Source organism: Alosa sapidissima, chromosome 5, assembly GCF_018492685.1.
Source record: "Alosa sapidissima isolate fAloSap1 chromosome 5, fAloSap1.pri, whole genome shotgun sequence".
NCBI lineage: Eukaryota > Metazoa > Chordata > Actinopteri > Clupeiformes > Clupeidae > Alosa > Alosa sapidissima.
The window spans coordinates 33,813,793-33,830,446 of NC_055961.1; the positions used below are offsets into that span (position 1 = coordinate 33,813,793).

The 16,654-nt window shown below is 43.8% G+C and overlaps 1 protein-coding gene across 7 annotated transcripts in view; it reads left to right on the top strand.

Annotated features, from left to right (window-relative positions):
- Positions 1 to 1,932: 1,932 nt before the first annotated feature.
- The window catches only part of mink1 (misshapen-like kinase 1), a 31,877-nt gene continuing 17,155 nt past the window's right edge, over positions 1,933 to 16,654 (top strand). For 3 of the 7 annotated variants that reach the window (XM_042092481.1, XM_042092484.1, XM_042092487.1), the window contains exons 1-10: positions 1,934 to 3,267; positions 8,696 to 8,761; positions 9,322 to 9,504; positions 9,593 to 9,703; positions 10,002 to 10,092; positions 10,844 to 10,974; positions 11,094 to 11,148; positions 11,741 to 11,819; positions 15,448 to 15,623; positions 15,989 to 16,058. In XM_042092481.1, the coding sequence (XP_041948415.1) occupies positions 3,211 to 3,267; positions 8,696 to 8,761; positions 9,322 to 9,504; positions 9,593 to 9,703; positions 10,002 to 10,092; positions 10,844 to 10,974; positions 11,094 to 11,148; positions 11,741 to 11,819; positions 15,448 to 15,623; positions 15,989 to 16,058 (1,019 nt within the window). In that variant the 5' untranslated portion in view covers positions 1,934 to 3,210. Of the gene's footprint in view, positions 3,268 to 8,695; positions 8,762 to 9,321; positions 9,505 to 9,592; positions 9,704 to 10,001; positions 10,093 to 10,843; positions 10,975 to 11,093; positions 11,149 to 11,740; positions 11,820 to 15,447; positions 15,624 to 15,988; positions 16,059 to 16,654 lie in introns of all 7 variants that reach the window. The other 4 variants (XM_042092483.1, XM_042092482.1, XM_042092485.1 and 1 more) reach the window with 4 other exon arrangements.

The window sequence follows — 16,654 nt, forward strand, 5'->3', positions numbered from 1 at the left end:
GTCCACCTATGAAGTCAGGATTTCTGAGCACTTCCTGGAAAGCTTCTTCTATGCAGACAACTCAAGGAATCCTTTTTTTTTTTCTATCTTCTGTTTCTGTTTACTGTGCATCTCTCCACTACAATCATGTTTGCAGATGTCGTGCGATTATCTGTAATCCATTTATTCCCCAGATATGGCATTTGGGTGATGGATCGTACCACAGGCGATGGAGCACACAATGGATCGTACCACAGGCGATGGAGCACACAAAGCCTTGTGTTGAAACATTTGGATTTCACCGAGTTTGCACATGTATATGTATATTACATATGTTTACTGAGTTACATTTTAAGAGATGTATTTAGAGTTAAAGATAGTTATAGAGATGTATTTTAATGTTCAAACCACTCTGAATCTGATGCAGAATTTGTCTACAGGTCAGAAATTAGGATGCACTTTTACTTTATAAAGATGTCACCTTTCTCTCTCTCTCCTCTATGAACAGTTTAAAATGGCTGCCAGTGAGTTGCATATCTGTGACTGTTTACAGCACATCCATAGCACATCAGATGCATGGAAATCCAGTTTGGAGATCAGAAGTTGAGTGTCTCTGATGATTGTGGAACGGAACGTACATTTATTGTTGCCTGAGTGTAGGCGGCTAGCCTCTCTCAATCTCTCTTTAATGCTTCTCTCTCTCTCTCTCTGCCTCTCGAGCAGTACACCTCTCCATGCAGTGCCAACGAATCTGTCTGAACATTTGTGGTTGTTATGGTGACGGGTATAAAGAGCTGACTGGATGGTGGCTGTTGAGTCAGAGAGACAGGGAGAGTGAACGAGATAGAGAGGGGCGATAGAGCAGGAATGCAGTAGGGGTAAAACAGATGAACACAGGGCCTTTGCAGATGAGGGGGCAACCAAATTACAGTGGGTGTAGAAGAAGGGCAGGAAGGGGAAATGAGAGGCATGAAAATGAGACCATGTGGATACTATTCATTCTTTCTTTTTTTGAGAGAGAGAGTGCACAGGAGAGGTTGAGATTGGGGTGGATTGGGGGCCGTTTTAGGAATGGGGTCAATGCAAATTGCAGAGATGAGAGGTGTGCATCCTGTTAACTGGAGGTAATCAGTCGGCTTAGCATACATTAATCATAGTGTCTCTTGCTATCACCATGGCAACCAAGTGATTTATTGTTATGTAATCATGTTGTCAGTGGTTTAGATTCCATGATGGGAGAGGGGGCGCCTCTATTATATAGGTAGGCTATGGTTATAATCATATGGTAGACAGAAGTGCACAAACTTGGTTACTAATACACCCCTGCTGCCATGACAACATGCAACCATGATGTATGCAGCAACTTATTCTTGTGATGAATTGTGTCATCAGTCACATTCAGTCCATTCTGAAAATGCCATCAGGGTTGCTTCATTGTTATCTTCATATCCTTGTGAAACACCTGATACTGGGCAGCTACACTACAATGCAGTCCTGTCACATTCCAATCAGAAGACTACGTAGCCTACAATTGCAGATGCAGTCACATGCAATAGTTTTATAGGCCTACTTCTGAAATGTTAAAAGTACTTGTCTAAATAGCAATTAGTCATTTTAAAACTTTAAAAGTGTCTGTATTAACATTAACATGTCACACGAGTTGTGGAACATTACAGCAGCCTGTCATTAATGAAAATAGCATGCACAGATTTTTATCTATTATGCTCATTTTGTCTGTTTTTGTGCCATCGCTACTTTTTGTCCACTCCTTTTTTTAAGTTTATTTCTCTGTTACACTAAACAATGGTATTGCATATCATGTCTTACTAACTCCAATTAAAACATTTGAATTGGCTTTACATTACTTTGTCTCAGGTAGTTTGTCCCTGTTGCAGTACCGTAGAACACTCTACAGTCCAGGAAGAGTAGAACTGGAAGTGAGGGGGTAGAAAAAAAATGAGAAGAGTGTTATATACTTACAGAGGAGGGACGTCATAACCCGACCTTACAGAGAAAAACAGGATCGTACCAAAACAGAAATAAGTTGGCCAGTTGTCGCGTCGTCTCGGATGTACTAGCTATGGATTGAAAGCGCATATGTTTTTGTATTTGTCGTTCACATTTTAATTTGTAAATTTTGGAGAATTTGTTTCCTCGAATGCTTCGTAGCATTAAACAGGGCCCGGGCAGCGACGATAGCTTGTATTCTTTTTTTGTTTTCTTTCCTTCTCCCCATTCGCTTCGACGAATCAGTGAAGGCAGTGAGCACAACCTAAGGCGACACTGATTGCAAACGGAATGAAAGTTTGTGAAGAGGGAATATTCGACGCAGGTATTCTACATGGCTGGGCGTGGAATATAACTTGTGCTGGTGGCGTCTACAAAAAAGACTTGTAATTGCCTCCAAAGAAAAGCAAATTCGTAGATGACAGTAAGCGAACTACCAAAACATAACGCTGGAGATCTGTTAGACGTATGCGTGGGTAGCTTGGAAACGCTAATGTTATGGCAGCCTGTCGAGGTTGATGCGGATATTCGCCACAGGCACTCTTGTTTATTAGCTTGGCTAGTCAGTTAGCGGGTTGGTTACTTAGCCACAACTTTTTGCAACGCGACAAATATTAGCTACTATCTTAAAGGCTGCGCTTGAGTAAAAGGTGGCCGTTTCCGTTCCGTTTGGCTCTGGTAGCCCAGGCGAGGCATTTTGCCTACGCAGTGTTGTTAAAATGAACGCAGATAAGGGGTGCACCATACCAGATAATATCGGATCTCCGTTTCCACTCTATTGGAGTGGTACTTCAAGCTAATATAATGTTGCAGTGCAATCTTGAAGATTAACGTATAGCTACCAGCTGTAGAGCTAACATATCGGATCAAAATATCCGCTCAATCCGATGACTGTGGATGATGACACGCTGTTAATTAGATATCAATCCAGACTTGCATATTGGCAGAACGTTTGCAGCCTAGTTTTTTTCAGGCAGAACATTTCTTCTCAGTTTACAGTAACGTTATTCAATGTTCCATTCCATTCCAGGCGAGGCAGCTAGTTTCACAGTTGAGTCCAGACTAGTTGTGTTTATCTGATGTCATAAGTTTCAACGCAGAAGTACCAATTCGTTTCTTTGTAAAAAAAAAAAAAACAATAACGGGCATCCTGTTGATATTTTGTGACACTCCTTGGATTTCTTAGCTAGCAAACGGTGACTTGTGTCAGAATTCTGGGCCACAATGACAGAAAACGCACCCACACGAAGTCTTGATGACATCGACCTCGCTGCCCTGCGGGTAAGTTTTATATTATCCTTGTTACCAGTATCAAACTTCACTAGTGCTTCTTACTACCATGTACGCCTGGAGACTGCATACGGTCATTTCCCATAGTTGTTTAGACGAAATATTTTTCGTAGAGAGACTGGCTTCTCTCGTTTTCTCGTTGGTTGCCTTTATACATCTCTTAAATGCAGTATCACCAGCTGCAATTTCATTAATTTTACGGCTATGGTCTCCAATTTAGTTATATGCACCACTAAACTCGTCATAGAGCGAGCATTTCCTGGGCCTGTTCACCTGTCAATTCCGTATGAAACTGGTTGCATTGAGCTGGTTAGGCAGCAGTCCACTGCCACATTTGCATCTGTCGTGTGTATCATTACTACTAGTTGAACACTGCATGGTAGAATTCTGTCATTTAGGCTGCAGATTTTTTTTTAGTCGTCTCACATAGGTTGTTGCATAATCAAAACAAAACTCCCATTACTAGTTTGGCCCAGTTTGCTGGACGTTGCTCCACTGAAGTCCTTCTAGTGTTACTTGCTTTGTGTCAAGCTTGAAAACCTGTTGGATTTTAGCGGCGAAGGGCAGGAGGTGAATGAAACCGATTAAGCTTCTAGGTCACCCTCCACCTCTTCCAACAAGGATTTAATTTCATGCGTTTGCAAGTCGTGGGTTAGTGGTCATGTTGGCCCACTCTGTTCGAAGAGAGGCCGCGTTCCACACCCCTATTCATCCCTGATGGTGCTCTGGTACAGTGAGTTACAGACCTCGCGCTGTTTCTCGGCTGCGCAGTTCCATTCGCCCGTCAGAGATGGAAGGAGAGCGAGAGAGAATGCGCTTAGAGAGGATGATTCACTTGAGTTCATTGTTTGATAGCTGTCCTATATAGCAACCCACTCATCTACCACACAGTAATGCCTAGATACACACAGACCCACAGCATGGACTAGTGCAGGTTGGTCATTGTAAAATCAGCTGGAAGAGGTCTTAGATATTTTCCTTTGATGGTCTACGTCATAGGTCGATAAACAAGCCCACAATTGCAGCCTTCCTTGTAACATGGCCTACATTTTGAAATGCATTGTTTTGCAGTTGTTTCATCCTCTGTAACTGAAGAAAAATGATGCAAATTCCCAGCTTGAATACAATTTGCCCCCAAGAACTTTGGAGGAATCCAAAAACTAGAACACTTCATGCCAACCAAGTTAAGCAGTTTGCCGGTGCTAACAAATATAGTTTTATGTTTAAACCTGTCGTGTGACTCATGTAGGCCAAAGGAATTCTTAAGCATTAATGATAAGTAATTAGGCCTGTAGCCTACTTCTTAACATAACAGTTTAAAAGTGTGCATGGTGTAGTGAAATTATAGTAACAGACTAATTTGGGATGGTGTGTAGACTTAGCCTCACAAGTGGAAAATGTTCAGATAGTGAATCATGATCAAGTTTAAACAGACTGATTACATATATTTTACATTACTCTAAAGGTGACGATCCATGGGGCAAGTTGTTGAGCAATTTTACTGGGCAGTAACAGGACAGATTTGTAATGTTCTGATTGGGTGATTATGACAAGTTGCCTGCTGAAGAGTTAAGTTTTCTAGGGATTTTTTTTCTCCTTTCAGTAGGAAAATTCCCTAACAACAATGGTCAGTAACATTGCCTGGTAATTTTGGTGAAAAAGTTGCATTGTGCGTCATCACATTAAGGGTGATTTTCCCGGTTGCAAAGATTTCCGTGTGAAGGGTATACACACAGTTTGTCACTAGTTGCCTCATTACACAGTGCTATCCCAAACTATCTCATACTTTGACGTTACTTAGTCTACTTTATATAATTTGTTCAACTGTTGCAACAAGTTAAGCCACGCGGTCACACTTTACTTTTGTCATACATAATGTCCAATAAAAACTATCCATTTTCACACTGTTTACCATCCTAGATATACATCCTAGATATACTGTATTCACTCCTTGTTCTTTATTTATAATGGAATGGCTTTCAGTGGCATATGACCAGGGCATCCTGGGTTATTACAGGGTGTAGTTGCTGTGTTGGTACGCTGGTTGATTGTGGCCTATTGGTTGTTTACGTTTTCTACATCATGTACTGAACATGTCTGCTGTACTTCATCTGTACTTGGCCTGCTAGCACAAACAGAAGCAGCCAGACATCTCCTTGTGCCCAAAACAGACCAGAAAAATAGAACAAAATAGAACATGTCAAAAGCATTGTCAGTAAACCTGCAAAGTACATAAAAACCCTAGAGCAAATACAGTTTCAGAGTGCAACTTCTAACTGAGATCATAGAATAGCCTAATGCAAGTCAGATAGACCCTTAATAAAACACTTGTTTTAATATCAGGCTTAAGCAAAGCATTTAAATACAGCCCTTACAAAGTAAATATAGCCCTCACAGTACTGATGGTGGTTATATCCAGTCATAGGGTTTGTAGGTATTACACAGTACTACACTACACAATCACAGTCTTACCACCAGAGAAGAACATCTACTCCCATCTGCAAGACTGCAATAACACATTCTGAAGGTGAACTACCCTGAAATTGGGTTTCTTGTATCTGGTTTTGAAAGTCTGTAGGTTGTGTCTCATCAACTGCCCTTGAAATTGAGTTCTAGTCAACAGGTTTGCTGTTTGGTTTGTTGAAGAAAGGTGAGACATCACTGGGCATTAGCTACTGTTACAGCAAATGGGTTCTACATACGGTCCGGTATGCTCCTTGAATCAAGTTTAAATAACATAGCAGGATTGGTGGAAAGGTCACAGCCAAGACCAAACCAAGAACTAATCCTGCTTGACCGATTCAGGAGGCTAGTAGTTTTGGGGAAGCCGTGTTCAGGGACTAGTTAAAAAGGCTGGAACAATTATAATGTTTTTGTTCTATTGTTGAAGATACTTTGAATCTTTAATGGTTCATTGTTATGCGCTTACTCTTCTAACAGAGAATGTATAGGCTTCCGCCGCTCTTGCTATACAACATGCCCCATCTTAGCACCACTGATTATATGATGCAACATATTTCATTGGCTAGCATCGCCAGGATGGAAATGAGTCATTTACCGTTCTTTTCTCAAGTCGATACACTGTTCCCGTGTACTCTAGTGAATGCTGTGTGTATTTGATGTTTTTCCCCCCTCGAGTTATTTTTTTCCTCTCTCTTTTCTAACAACATAAGAGTTTGTTGACGACACCACTCCCCAGACTCTCTGCCATTCTTCCATCCCTCCCATCATGTCTCTTCCTCCTCTTTCCACTCTCTGTACACAATGTGGGCGACTCTGCCATGTCTCCCTGTTCTTCACCCAGGAGATCATTTTGTTAGCATCCTCTTTGCCAGCTCTCTCTTTATCTATCTATCTATCTATCTATCTATCTATCTATCTCTATCTTTCTATTGCTCTATCTATCTATCTATCTATCTGTCTATCCTTCTATCTATCTCTATCTTTCTATCGCTCTATCTATCTATCTCTCTATTGCTCTATCTATCGCTCTATCTATCTATCTCTCTATCGCTCTCTTTCTATTGCTCTATCTATCTATCTATCTATCTATCTCTCTATCGCTCTATCTACCTCTCTATCTTTCTATCTATCTATCTCTCTCTCTATCTCTCTATCGCTCTATCTATCTCTCTCTATCTATCTATCTATCTATCTATCTATCTATATCTATCTATTTCTCTCTATCTTTCTATCGCTCTCTATCTATCTATCTATCTATCTATCTATCTCTCTATCACTCTCTCTCTATCTATCTCTCTATTGCTCTCTCTCTATCTCTATCGCTCTATCTACCTCTCTATCTTTCTATCTATCTATCTATCTATCTTTCTATCGCTCTATCTATCTATCTATCTATCTATCTATCTCTCTATCACTCTCTCTCTATCATCTATCTCTGTCTATCTCTCTATCTATCTATCTCTCTATCTATCTATCTATCTCTCTATCTCCTCTTTTTAGTTTGGCTGGTCCTTTTGCTTCACACATATAGGCTCATCTCAGTGCATCCCAAGCCTGATGCTTCCTACTGGGTCTGCTCAACCCATCACCTCTCTGACACATCTGGCCATCACATCCACTTCTCTCCCTGTTTGGCTGTTTTTATTCTGGGGTGCCACTGGAGCCTCCATCCCAACCCCTTTACCTCAGTATGTGTGTAAACATGCCTCCATCCCAACCCCTTTACCTCAGTATGTGTGTAACGAGCCTCCATCCCAACCCCTTCACCTCAGCATGTGTGTAACGTGCCGTATGTCCCCACTTTGAGCGGGTGCTTGACTCCACTCTCAATAGGGGTCATTTGTCTTCGCCACTGCCTGATATTTCTGACTGAACTGAACTGAACTGAACTGACTGACGGTAGACATGGAAAGGTTTTATTTTAAGGAGGCTTGATACAGGGGAGGAGACCCTGACGCTAGTGGTCATGTCTCCTCAAGAATCTGTTCCTTGTCGTTCTGCATTCTGTTGTTGTCACATCAAGCAGAACATGCCCCCTTGTTCTCCTTGGTTCCGTCTGGCTACACTCTTCTGTACTCTTCGGTAATTCTGTATGTAAGGAATGAGCTAAGTATATTTTACCATCACAGAGATGGAGGAAAAGAGATGAGGGGAACATAGAAAGAGAGGGAAAGAGAGGGAGAGACATATTTCTGGAGGCAGATGAGAGAGAAATAGTCACGCTCTACGATTGAGCTCCAGTCCACAGCGTTAGCCCTTTACGCCCACACCTTCACACACAGGCCATATTGAATCACAGTGTGAGAGTGGAGCTTTCTCTCTCCTCTCTCTCTCTCTCACTCCTTCTCTCTCTCTCTTTATCTTTCTCTCTCTCTCTTTCTGTTTCTCTCTCACTTGCTCTCTCACTCCTTCCTTTTCTCTCTTCCATAACATGTCTGTGTATGTTTGCCACGTGTTTCATCGACTCATTGAAATGTGTTCTTACTTAATCTCTGTTATGTTTGGTCTCAGCCTGTTGGGAGGGCTTAATTGGCTTTTTTAATAAAGGCCTTACAAGGGCTGCTGATCGTTACAAAGACGGGCAACTGCCTCACATCCCACCTATGTCTCCATCGCAATCACTTTGCACCCACAGTAGATGGCTGCCCATGGATTTCCCATGCAGGGAAGCAGATTAAAATTTAGCCTCAGTTGTCAACAGACATTTTCTCCTGTCTGACAGCACATTAAATAAAATATGTATATGGAACTTGGGGGTATGAAAAATGGAGAAGGGTTTAGAGAATTGAATTAAATGTGAGCTGAGTGTGTGTATTTTTTAGGATTTCTGTCACAGGTCTAGTGCCTGTGCACCATGGTGCATTTTTGGACAGACCAGACTGCGGTACTCGTTGTGCTCAACTCTACTCTGCACCTCCATTTCATCATCTCACTGTCATGCTTGTCATTCATCCAGGACCCAGCAGGGATCTTCGAGCTGGTGGAGGTCGTTGGCAACGGCACCTACGGACAGGTGTACAAGGTGAGTGAAAAGCGAAAGATGGATGGATATACTGTAGGCCTAGATAGTGCAAGGGGAGGCTAAGGCTGGAAGTGCAGTGAAGGGAGAAGGCTTGAGTGGGAGATGGCAGCTCCTGCCCAGGAGACCTGAGTAGCTAATGTTGTGAGGCTTTCAGTGTGTGTGATAAGTCTGGGCTTACTTAGGGATTAGTGTGAAGCAGTGGCAGGCAGGGGGGTAATGGAAGCTGGAGAGTCTCACACTGATGGATAAATGTGTATAGATGACAGGTGGAGAGAGAGAGAGAGAGAGAGACGGATAGAGAGAGTAGAGTGTTAAGTGCACTAGGAATTGAAGGTGTTGAAGTAGGGCCAATTTTCAGGGGCCCATTGTAAAGTATCAGGGAGACTATGGAATAGGGTTGGGAGTTATTTGACTTTTCCTAGCTATTTTTAGTGGCAACATCTGCTGTGCTTAAAAAACTGAGTGTGTGTGTGATGGACGAGCATAAGATGAATTGGTGATCCTTCAGTCCTCTCTCTCCTTCCCGTCTGTCTGTCTGTCTGTCTGTCTCCCTCTCTCAGGGGCGGCATGTGAAGACAGGACAGCTGGCTGCCATCAAGGTGATGGATGTGACGGAGGAGGAGGAAGAGGAGATCAAGGCGGAGATCAACATGCTGAAGAAGTACAGCCACCACCGCAACATCGCCACCTACTACGGGGCCTTCGTCAAAAAGAGTCCGCCGGGACATGATGACCAGCTCTGGGTATGTGTTCACCCTAGTTAGTAATTATAACAGAAAGGTGTGTGTGTGTGTGTGTGTGTGTCAGTCAAATTCCTTTTTTCCTCTGTAGCTGGTGATGGAGTTTTGTGGGGCAGGGTCGGTGACAGACTTGGTGAAGAACACTAAAGGCAACTCACTGAAGGAAGACTGGATAGCCTACATCTGCAGAGAGATCCTGCGGGTGAGTTTTTCTCTCTCTCTCTCTCTCACTCACTCACTCACTCACTCACTCACACACACACTCTCTCTTTATCTCTTTCTCTCTGTCTCTCCTCCTCTCTTTCTCTCTCACACACACACTACACTACACACACACACACACATACACACATGGTGCCTGAGAGTCAAACCAAGATGTTTTATTCAAGGAAGATTTAAATCCACTCTAATATTCCACCGAGGTCTGACTCATTCTGGCATGACTGATAGAAAGTGTTTTTTTTTTAATGTTTTGCCATTGCCTATCTGTATGCACACAGGGCCTGTCTCACCTCCACGCCCATAAGGTCATCCACAGAGATATCAAGGGTCAGAATGTTCTGCTCACGGAGAACGCCGAGGTGAAACTTGGTAGGTTGCATTTGCGTTGTGGTCATTGCGAAAGTGAAACCGCTCTCACTGTGCGACATTGTTAATCTTTGCTCGCATCAGTGCGGTTTGTGTGTGTGTGTGTGTGTGTGTGTGTTCTCTAGACGTGTTCAGCTAATGTGTACACAATAAGAAAGCCATTGTCCCTGTGTGACTGGGCCAGATAAAAAACAAAGGGCTGTAAAAGGCCCCATAGCGTGACCATTGCAAATGTGGCCTGGAGTTTTGGGGTTTCTTTCAGCCTAGTTCCTGTTTTGCTCAAGATTCTCATTTTAACATACACCATTTAACAATTATAACACAGTAATGAATATCCTCCAGGCAATCTCATATGCTAATCAAGTCTTGACATGGTTGTCAGCATATTTCACCACAGGGCTGTCAACACACTGTCTGTGTGTGTGTGTGTGTGTGTGTGTGTGTGTGTGTGTGTGAGCGAGAGAGAGAAAATGGGAGGGAGGGAGTGTTTTTTAAAAAAAGAAAAAATTGGGATGGTTTTAGCATATTCACAATTAGGACAAGGTTTGTCGAAAGGGTGATTGTACAAAGATATTCCTTCCCCCCTCATTTAGAGGATTTTGTAACTCTATGGCTCTCCACTGGATCATCAAAAGTTGGATGACCTTACATTTCATTTAGGCCATGATTTAGTTTGTTTGTGTGTGAGTGAGATCAAAAGCACACATCCCCTCTGCCCAGCTCCTCACCCCTGGTGTGTGCTTATGATTCCCAGTGGACTTTGGGGTGAGCGCTCAGCTGGACCGAACCGTGGGCAGGAGAAACACCTTCATCGGCACTCCCTATTGGATGGCTCCCGAGGTCATCGCCTGCGACGAGAACCCCGACTCCACATATGACTACAGGGTAAGTGTGCACGTTGGCATGAGATCTGAATGTGGACGGACCGTTTCAGTCCTGCACCTGTTTGTTTGTGTGCAGCGGTGTGTGCATATGTGTTGACGAGCTTTATCTTCTTCCGGCAGAGTGATATCTGGTCTCTCGGGATCACAGCCATAGAAATGGCAGAAGGGGCACCTCGTAAGCACACACACACACACACACTTATATTGATTTCTTAAGATGGTCTTACCTTAGAGTGTTCGATTCCTTTAGCTTAGCATTTGGCTGCTCGTTGATATAAACAGTGTTATGTGTTGTTGGTGCTTTAAATGGCAATAGGTCACTAGAAGGGCTTGGCCTAAGATAAATTGTGATGGCTATTGATCTGTGGTTCAGAGGTTTTCCTTTGGCATCAGACAACATTGCTGTGGTAGATCATTGTCTCAATGGCCTTTAGAAGCTTAACTTCATAAATTGGATTCCAAACAATACAGTACTTCATTCATTCAGCTCTGTGTTCAATATTTATGTATGTGGTGGTCTTTACTTGATTAGTGTAATTACTTTAAATAGCATTCTTAAAAATTCATAGCAATAATTTAAATGATATAATAGGCAAAAATTGCAAAAATATAATGTATAAGTAGCAGTAGGACATCTGATATTAGATTACCAGCCAAATACTATGTGTGATGGTAATATTAGATTAAAATATAACTTCATAAGTATCATATGACTGACTGACTGTTTCTGTCTCTGTTGCTGTGTGGTAACACTTCCTGTGTGACAGCGTTGTGTGACATGCATCCTATGCGGGCCCTCTTCCTCATCCCCAGGAACCCTCCACCCAAACTCAAGTCAAAGAAATGGTGAGCACTTCTCTCACTCTCACTCACATACATGCACTTTTATTTTGGGCACAGAGCTATTTTTCGCCCAGTGTCTCTCCTCCTCCTTCCTCTCTCCCTCACTTTCTCTTCCTCTCTCTCTTTTCCCCACCCTGCTACCCTTTCCTTCCTTTTCTCTTTTGATTACCCATTTCCTCCCTTTGCCCTCCTACCCCTCTTTCCCTCCTCCTCTCCTCCCCCTCTCTCCTCCCCTCCTCCCCCCATTCTGAGTCTCCCTGCTGTGTATTTGGGGATGGGCTGATTACAGGGTTTTTGCAGTCCTGGCACAGAGTACTCCTGCCTCGGTGGCAGTTGCGGGGCGATCCAGAGGAGAGCTGTCGCCGCAGTCCTTTCCCCACAGGCGTGTGTGTGCGCGCGCAGGGCCCAGGGCCCCACTCTGGCTCTCCGCATTCCTGGAGAACATCAGAGGAGGACTGAGGACTGATGCAGGAGGGAGCAGCTGGGTCTTTCTTCCTCTTCTTCTCTCTCTCTCTCTCTCTCTCTCTCTCTCTCTCTCTCTCTCTCTCTCTCTCTCTCTCTCTCTCTCTCTCTCTCTCTCTCTCTCTCTCTCTCTCTCTCTCTCTCGCCCCAACCAGCCAGCTTATTTTAGTTTTGCATTACATAATGGCAGGGTCCTGGCTTTGTGGTCAGGCACGGTATATTTTTGCACGTCTTCGACTCACTTTTTTTTGGCCTCTCTCTTTCTTTGTGCCCCTTTCTGTCCTTTATCCACACACCTTATTTCTTTATTTTTTTGCATGGTCTCTCGGTGTTTACTTTGTCAAATGGCTCTGTGAGCTGCAGCAGTAGCAGCCTGGCTAGTGTTTGTATTCAGAAAGGGAGAGTGGGACAGGGAGAGATATAGAGGGAGCTATTTTAGTGGAGTCAGCAGCCAGGCGTCCCCTCTCTGCTCTGGTCGCCACCCAACGCCCGCAACAACTGTGCATTCCACAGGCGCGAGAGAGAGAGAGCGCGAGAGAGAGAGCGCTGAACACTGAACAGACGCAGTGTTCTTTTTCACGTGTGGCCCGCCTGGCACGGATGGCTCACTCACACACACACACACACACACTCACACACTCTCTCTCTCTCTCTCTCTCTCTCTCTCTCTCTCTGTGTCGATGTGTGTGTGTGTGCTGCTCTGCTGGGGCAGGGCAGAGGCGAGGAGAGGAGTGCCCACTGCAGCTGGCACTGAAGCCATTAGTTGTGTGTGGCCATTAGCCATGCTTTGCTTTGCAGCTATTAGTCAGACTCCGGGTGAAGAGAGCATTAACACAACCCCAGCACATCAACACATAAACACACCAACACGACACAGTGGCCAGAATACATTACATTACATTACACGGAAAAACAACAGGGTTGTCCCTAGGGTTGCAAAATTCCGGGAATTTTCAAAGTTGGAAACTTTCCATGGGAATTAACGGGAATATACGGGAATTAACGGGAATATACGGGAATAAATGGGAATAAACTGGGAATTTTTAATAAGGCAAGTTAGTCTATAACAGGAAACTTAAATGTAGTGGACAAAACCCCATCTTGCAACAACCAGATTTATTGCAATTTCAGTCAAATTTCTACCCTGCACATACGTCAATCCCATGCACACAGCAATCACACAATTACTTAAAAAAAAAAAAAAAAAAAAAAAAAAGGGGGGGTGGGGCAGCCGTGGCCTACTGGTTAGCACTTCAGACCTGTAACCGGAGGGTTGCCGGTTCGAACCCCGACCAGTAGGCATGGCTGAAGTGCCCTTGAGCAAGGCACTTAACCCCTCACTGCTCCCCGAGCGCCGCTGTTGATGCAGGCAGCTCACTGCGCCGGGATTAGTGTGTTCTTCACCTCACTGTGTGTACACTGTGTGCTGAGTGTGTTTCACTAATTCACGGATTGGGATAAATGCAGAGACCAAATTTCCCTCACGGGATCAAAAGAGTATATATACTATACTATACTATACTATACTATACAGCATAGTCTACTAGACGTAAAGGAAACCTATGGTGCGTTCATGTGCACGGGGATGTAAATTCCCAGTGAAAACGTCATCTCATGTGGGAATAACTGGTGTGAAACTGGGGGAAGTTTGCGAACAGAGTTGCCCAGTTATGGGCTTGTTGTCACTTTTGTCCTCATTCAAATTGGTGTACGTCATTTTGCACTGTAATTAAACTGTAGTGGGACGATTAATCTGTCTGATTAAGATTGACAACTTATATATTATATACTTGAATTTCCCCTGGGGATCAATAAAGTATCTATCTATCTATCTCTATCTATCTATCTATCTAACTATCTAACTAACTTACAAAACTTGTTTTACCATTTTCTGGGATTCTAACTGAACAAAGTGATAGTCAGTTAATGTTCCAACCAATCGGATTTTGTTGTTGAGTGGCGTGGTGTATCTTGGCCAGTTCAGTGGTTTCAGTGTTACTAGCTTAGCACGCTAATAAACCATAGGCAGAGAATTGGATTCCCGCTAGCATGGTAGCTAGCTTTGTATGCTAAGCTAAGCGAAAATATGAACCATCAAATCATATTGGTTATTATGAAACAATGTTAATGTTTGTCTATAAAAAAGTAGGAATTACCAAAAATCCCCAGTTAATTCCCGTAAATTCCCATTAATTCCCATAATTTCCTTTAATTCCATGAAAGTTTCGAACTTGGAATATTTCCAAAATTCCCCAGCTTAACTTCCCATGGAAAGTTTCCAGTAAGTTTCCGGTAATTTACCAGAAATGTTCCGCCCCTTTGCAACCCTAGTTGTCCCAATTAGGAATACATCAGGTTTGCCCAAAACCATGCCTGATGACCCCTGTTCTCGCCCCTTGGTGTTCCTCTTGTTAGAGTCAGGACTCTCACGTGAAGCCAGTCTAATAGCCCCAAGCTCTCTGCATATTTCAGGCTTTGTTTACAGCAGTTATAAGAGACACGGCAGCATGCAGTCAATGCATTCATGCCTAAAGCTTAACCAAGCTTTAAATGTTTCAAGCTTTGTTTACTGAAGTTTATAAGAGACCCTGCATTCAGAAAGGCTTCACCGAAATGCATTCAAGACTAAAGCTGAGCTGTGATGCGTATGTTTGTTGACTTGACAGCTCCTTCGGCGTAAATCCATTAGCCAGGCTGTGGATGAGTCTCAGTCATGATCTGGGGAGGGAGGGAGGGCGTGACATGTCAGGGTCATGAGTGCAACTCAGACCAGCTTGTCACGGGTGTAAACAACACATACCAGCGGTCACCAGACATGGGCCAGCGGCAGAGAGGGACTGCTACTGACCTCCTGACCATAGCTGATTGGAAGAAATTAGAGATCACAAAACACCTTAAAATCCCAAAGGGCCTGAAAATATATAATAATAATAAAATAATAATTGAGAAAGAATGAATAACACAACTGAAAGCAATCGTTAAGATTGAATGAGCACTCAAATATGTGCACACAAATGCAGTTCAGATGCATGGTTCATTACATGGCTTGACCTTTTATGGTTGTGTCCAGAGACTCAACATTGGACACCTTGGACTACTGTGCGGTTCCTCATCTTATTGTCTCTCTTTCCTGCTCTGCTCTCCTCTCCACCCTGTCCTGTGTGTCCAGGTCCAAGAAGTTCATTGACTTCATCGAGGGTTGCCTGGTCAAGACGTACCCCAGCCGGCCTTCCACCGAGCAGCTGCTCAAGCACTCCTTCATCCGGGACCAGCCCACCGAGAGGCAGGTGCGCATCCAGCTCAAGGACCACATCGACCGCACCCGCAAGAAGCGCGGCGAGAAAGGTGAGTCCCAGCGGCCATGCCGCTATGAGCAGCTCCGAGCCACTGCAGTTTATAGATGCGACGCCCAAGCGTTGTCTTTTTTCCCCCTTGGCTAGGGAGTGGCTATGTAGGTGGTTGTGTTTGTCTGTGCGTGGGTGGGGTCGTTGAACTTGATATGCGTGTTATGCAACTGGTGATCATCAACTGTAACCGTATCTATGTACAGTCAATCAATGATGACCGTCTATATGAATTTTTGGTATTAATATGTTAATAGATAATATGCATTATTTTAGTTCATAACAGGTATTTATGGACTCCTTTACTCTATTTTCTTTTCTGTTTCTCTATCTTTACCTCTCTCTCTCTCTCACCCCATCCCACAGAGGAGACTGAGTATGAGTACAGTGGCAGTGATGACGACGATGAGAACCGTGGGGACGACCGAGAGTCCAGGTAATCAGAACTGACACAGGCTCCAGCTCACGTCCCGCAGAGCCTCGCCGAAGGGTCACTTGCTCTTCATCACACTCTTTTCCGAGGTCTCTCCCTTCTCACCATGCGTAATGTCAGCAGCTGGGTCTAAGACACAGCTCTGTAGCAGTGAGCTAATGAGAAGAGAGAGGTGTCGTGTGACGTGTGACTGGCACTGCTGCTGCCCCTACAGGTCGGGCCGCCCCCCCGTGGGCATGGGACCTGCTGTGACACACCTGCCCCAACATCTCTGGGCTTGTTGTGTTTCACCTACAGCTGTTTCTCACGATGCCTATCTGCGCTCTCTCTCTCTCTGTCTCTGTTTTTGTTTTGGCCCTTTTGATCTCTTCTCTTCTCTCTTTTGCATCATTATCTTGAACTTTAACTTCCATCTCTATTCGCTCTCTTCATTTTTTCCTCTTTGATTCTTGCACCGACTCATTATTTCCTATTCCTTATTTTTGTGCTGTCTGTGTCTGATGCTTATATTGTTTTCTTTCTTCTTTATGAATTTCTCTATGTATCGTGTATCATTCTCCCTCCCCCTCCTCTCATCCTCCCCCCCCCCCCCCTTGTCT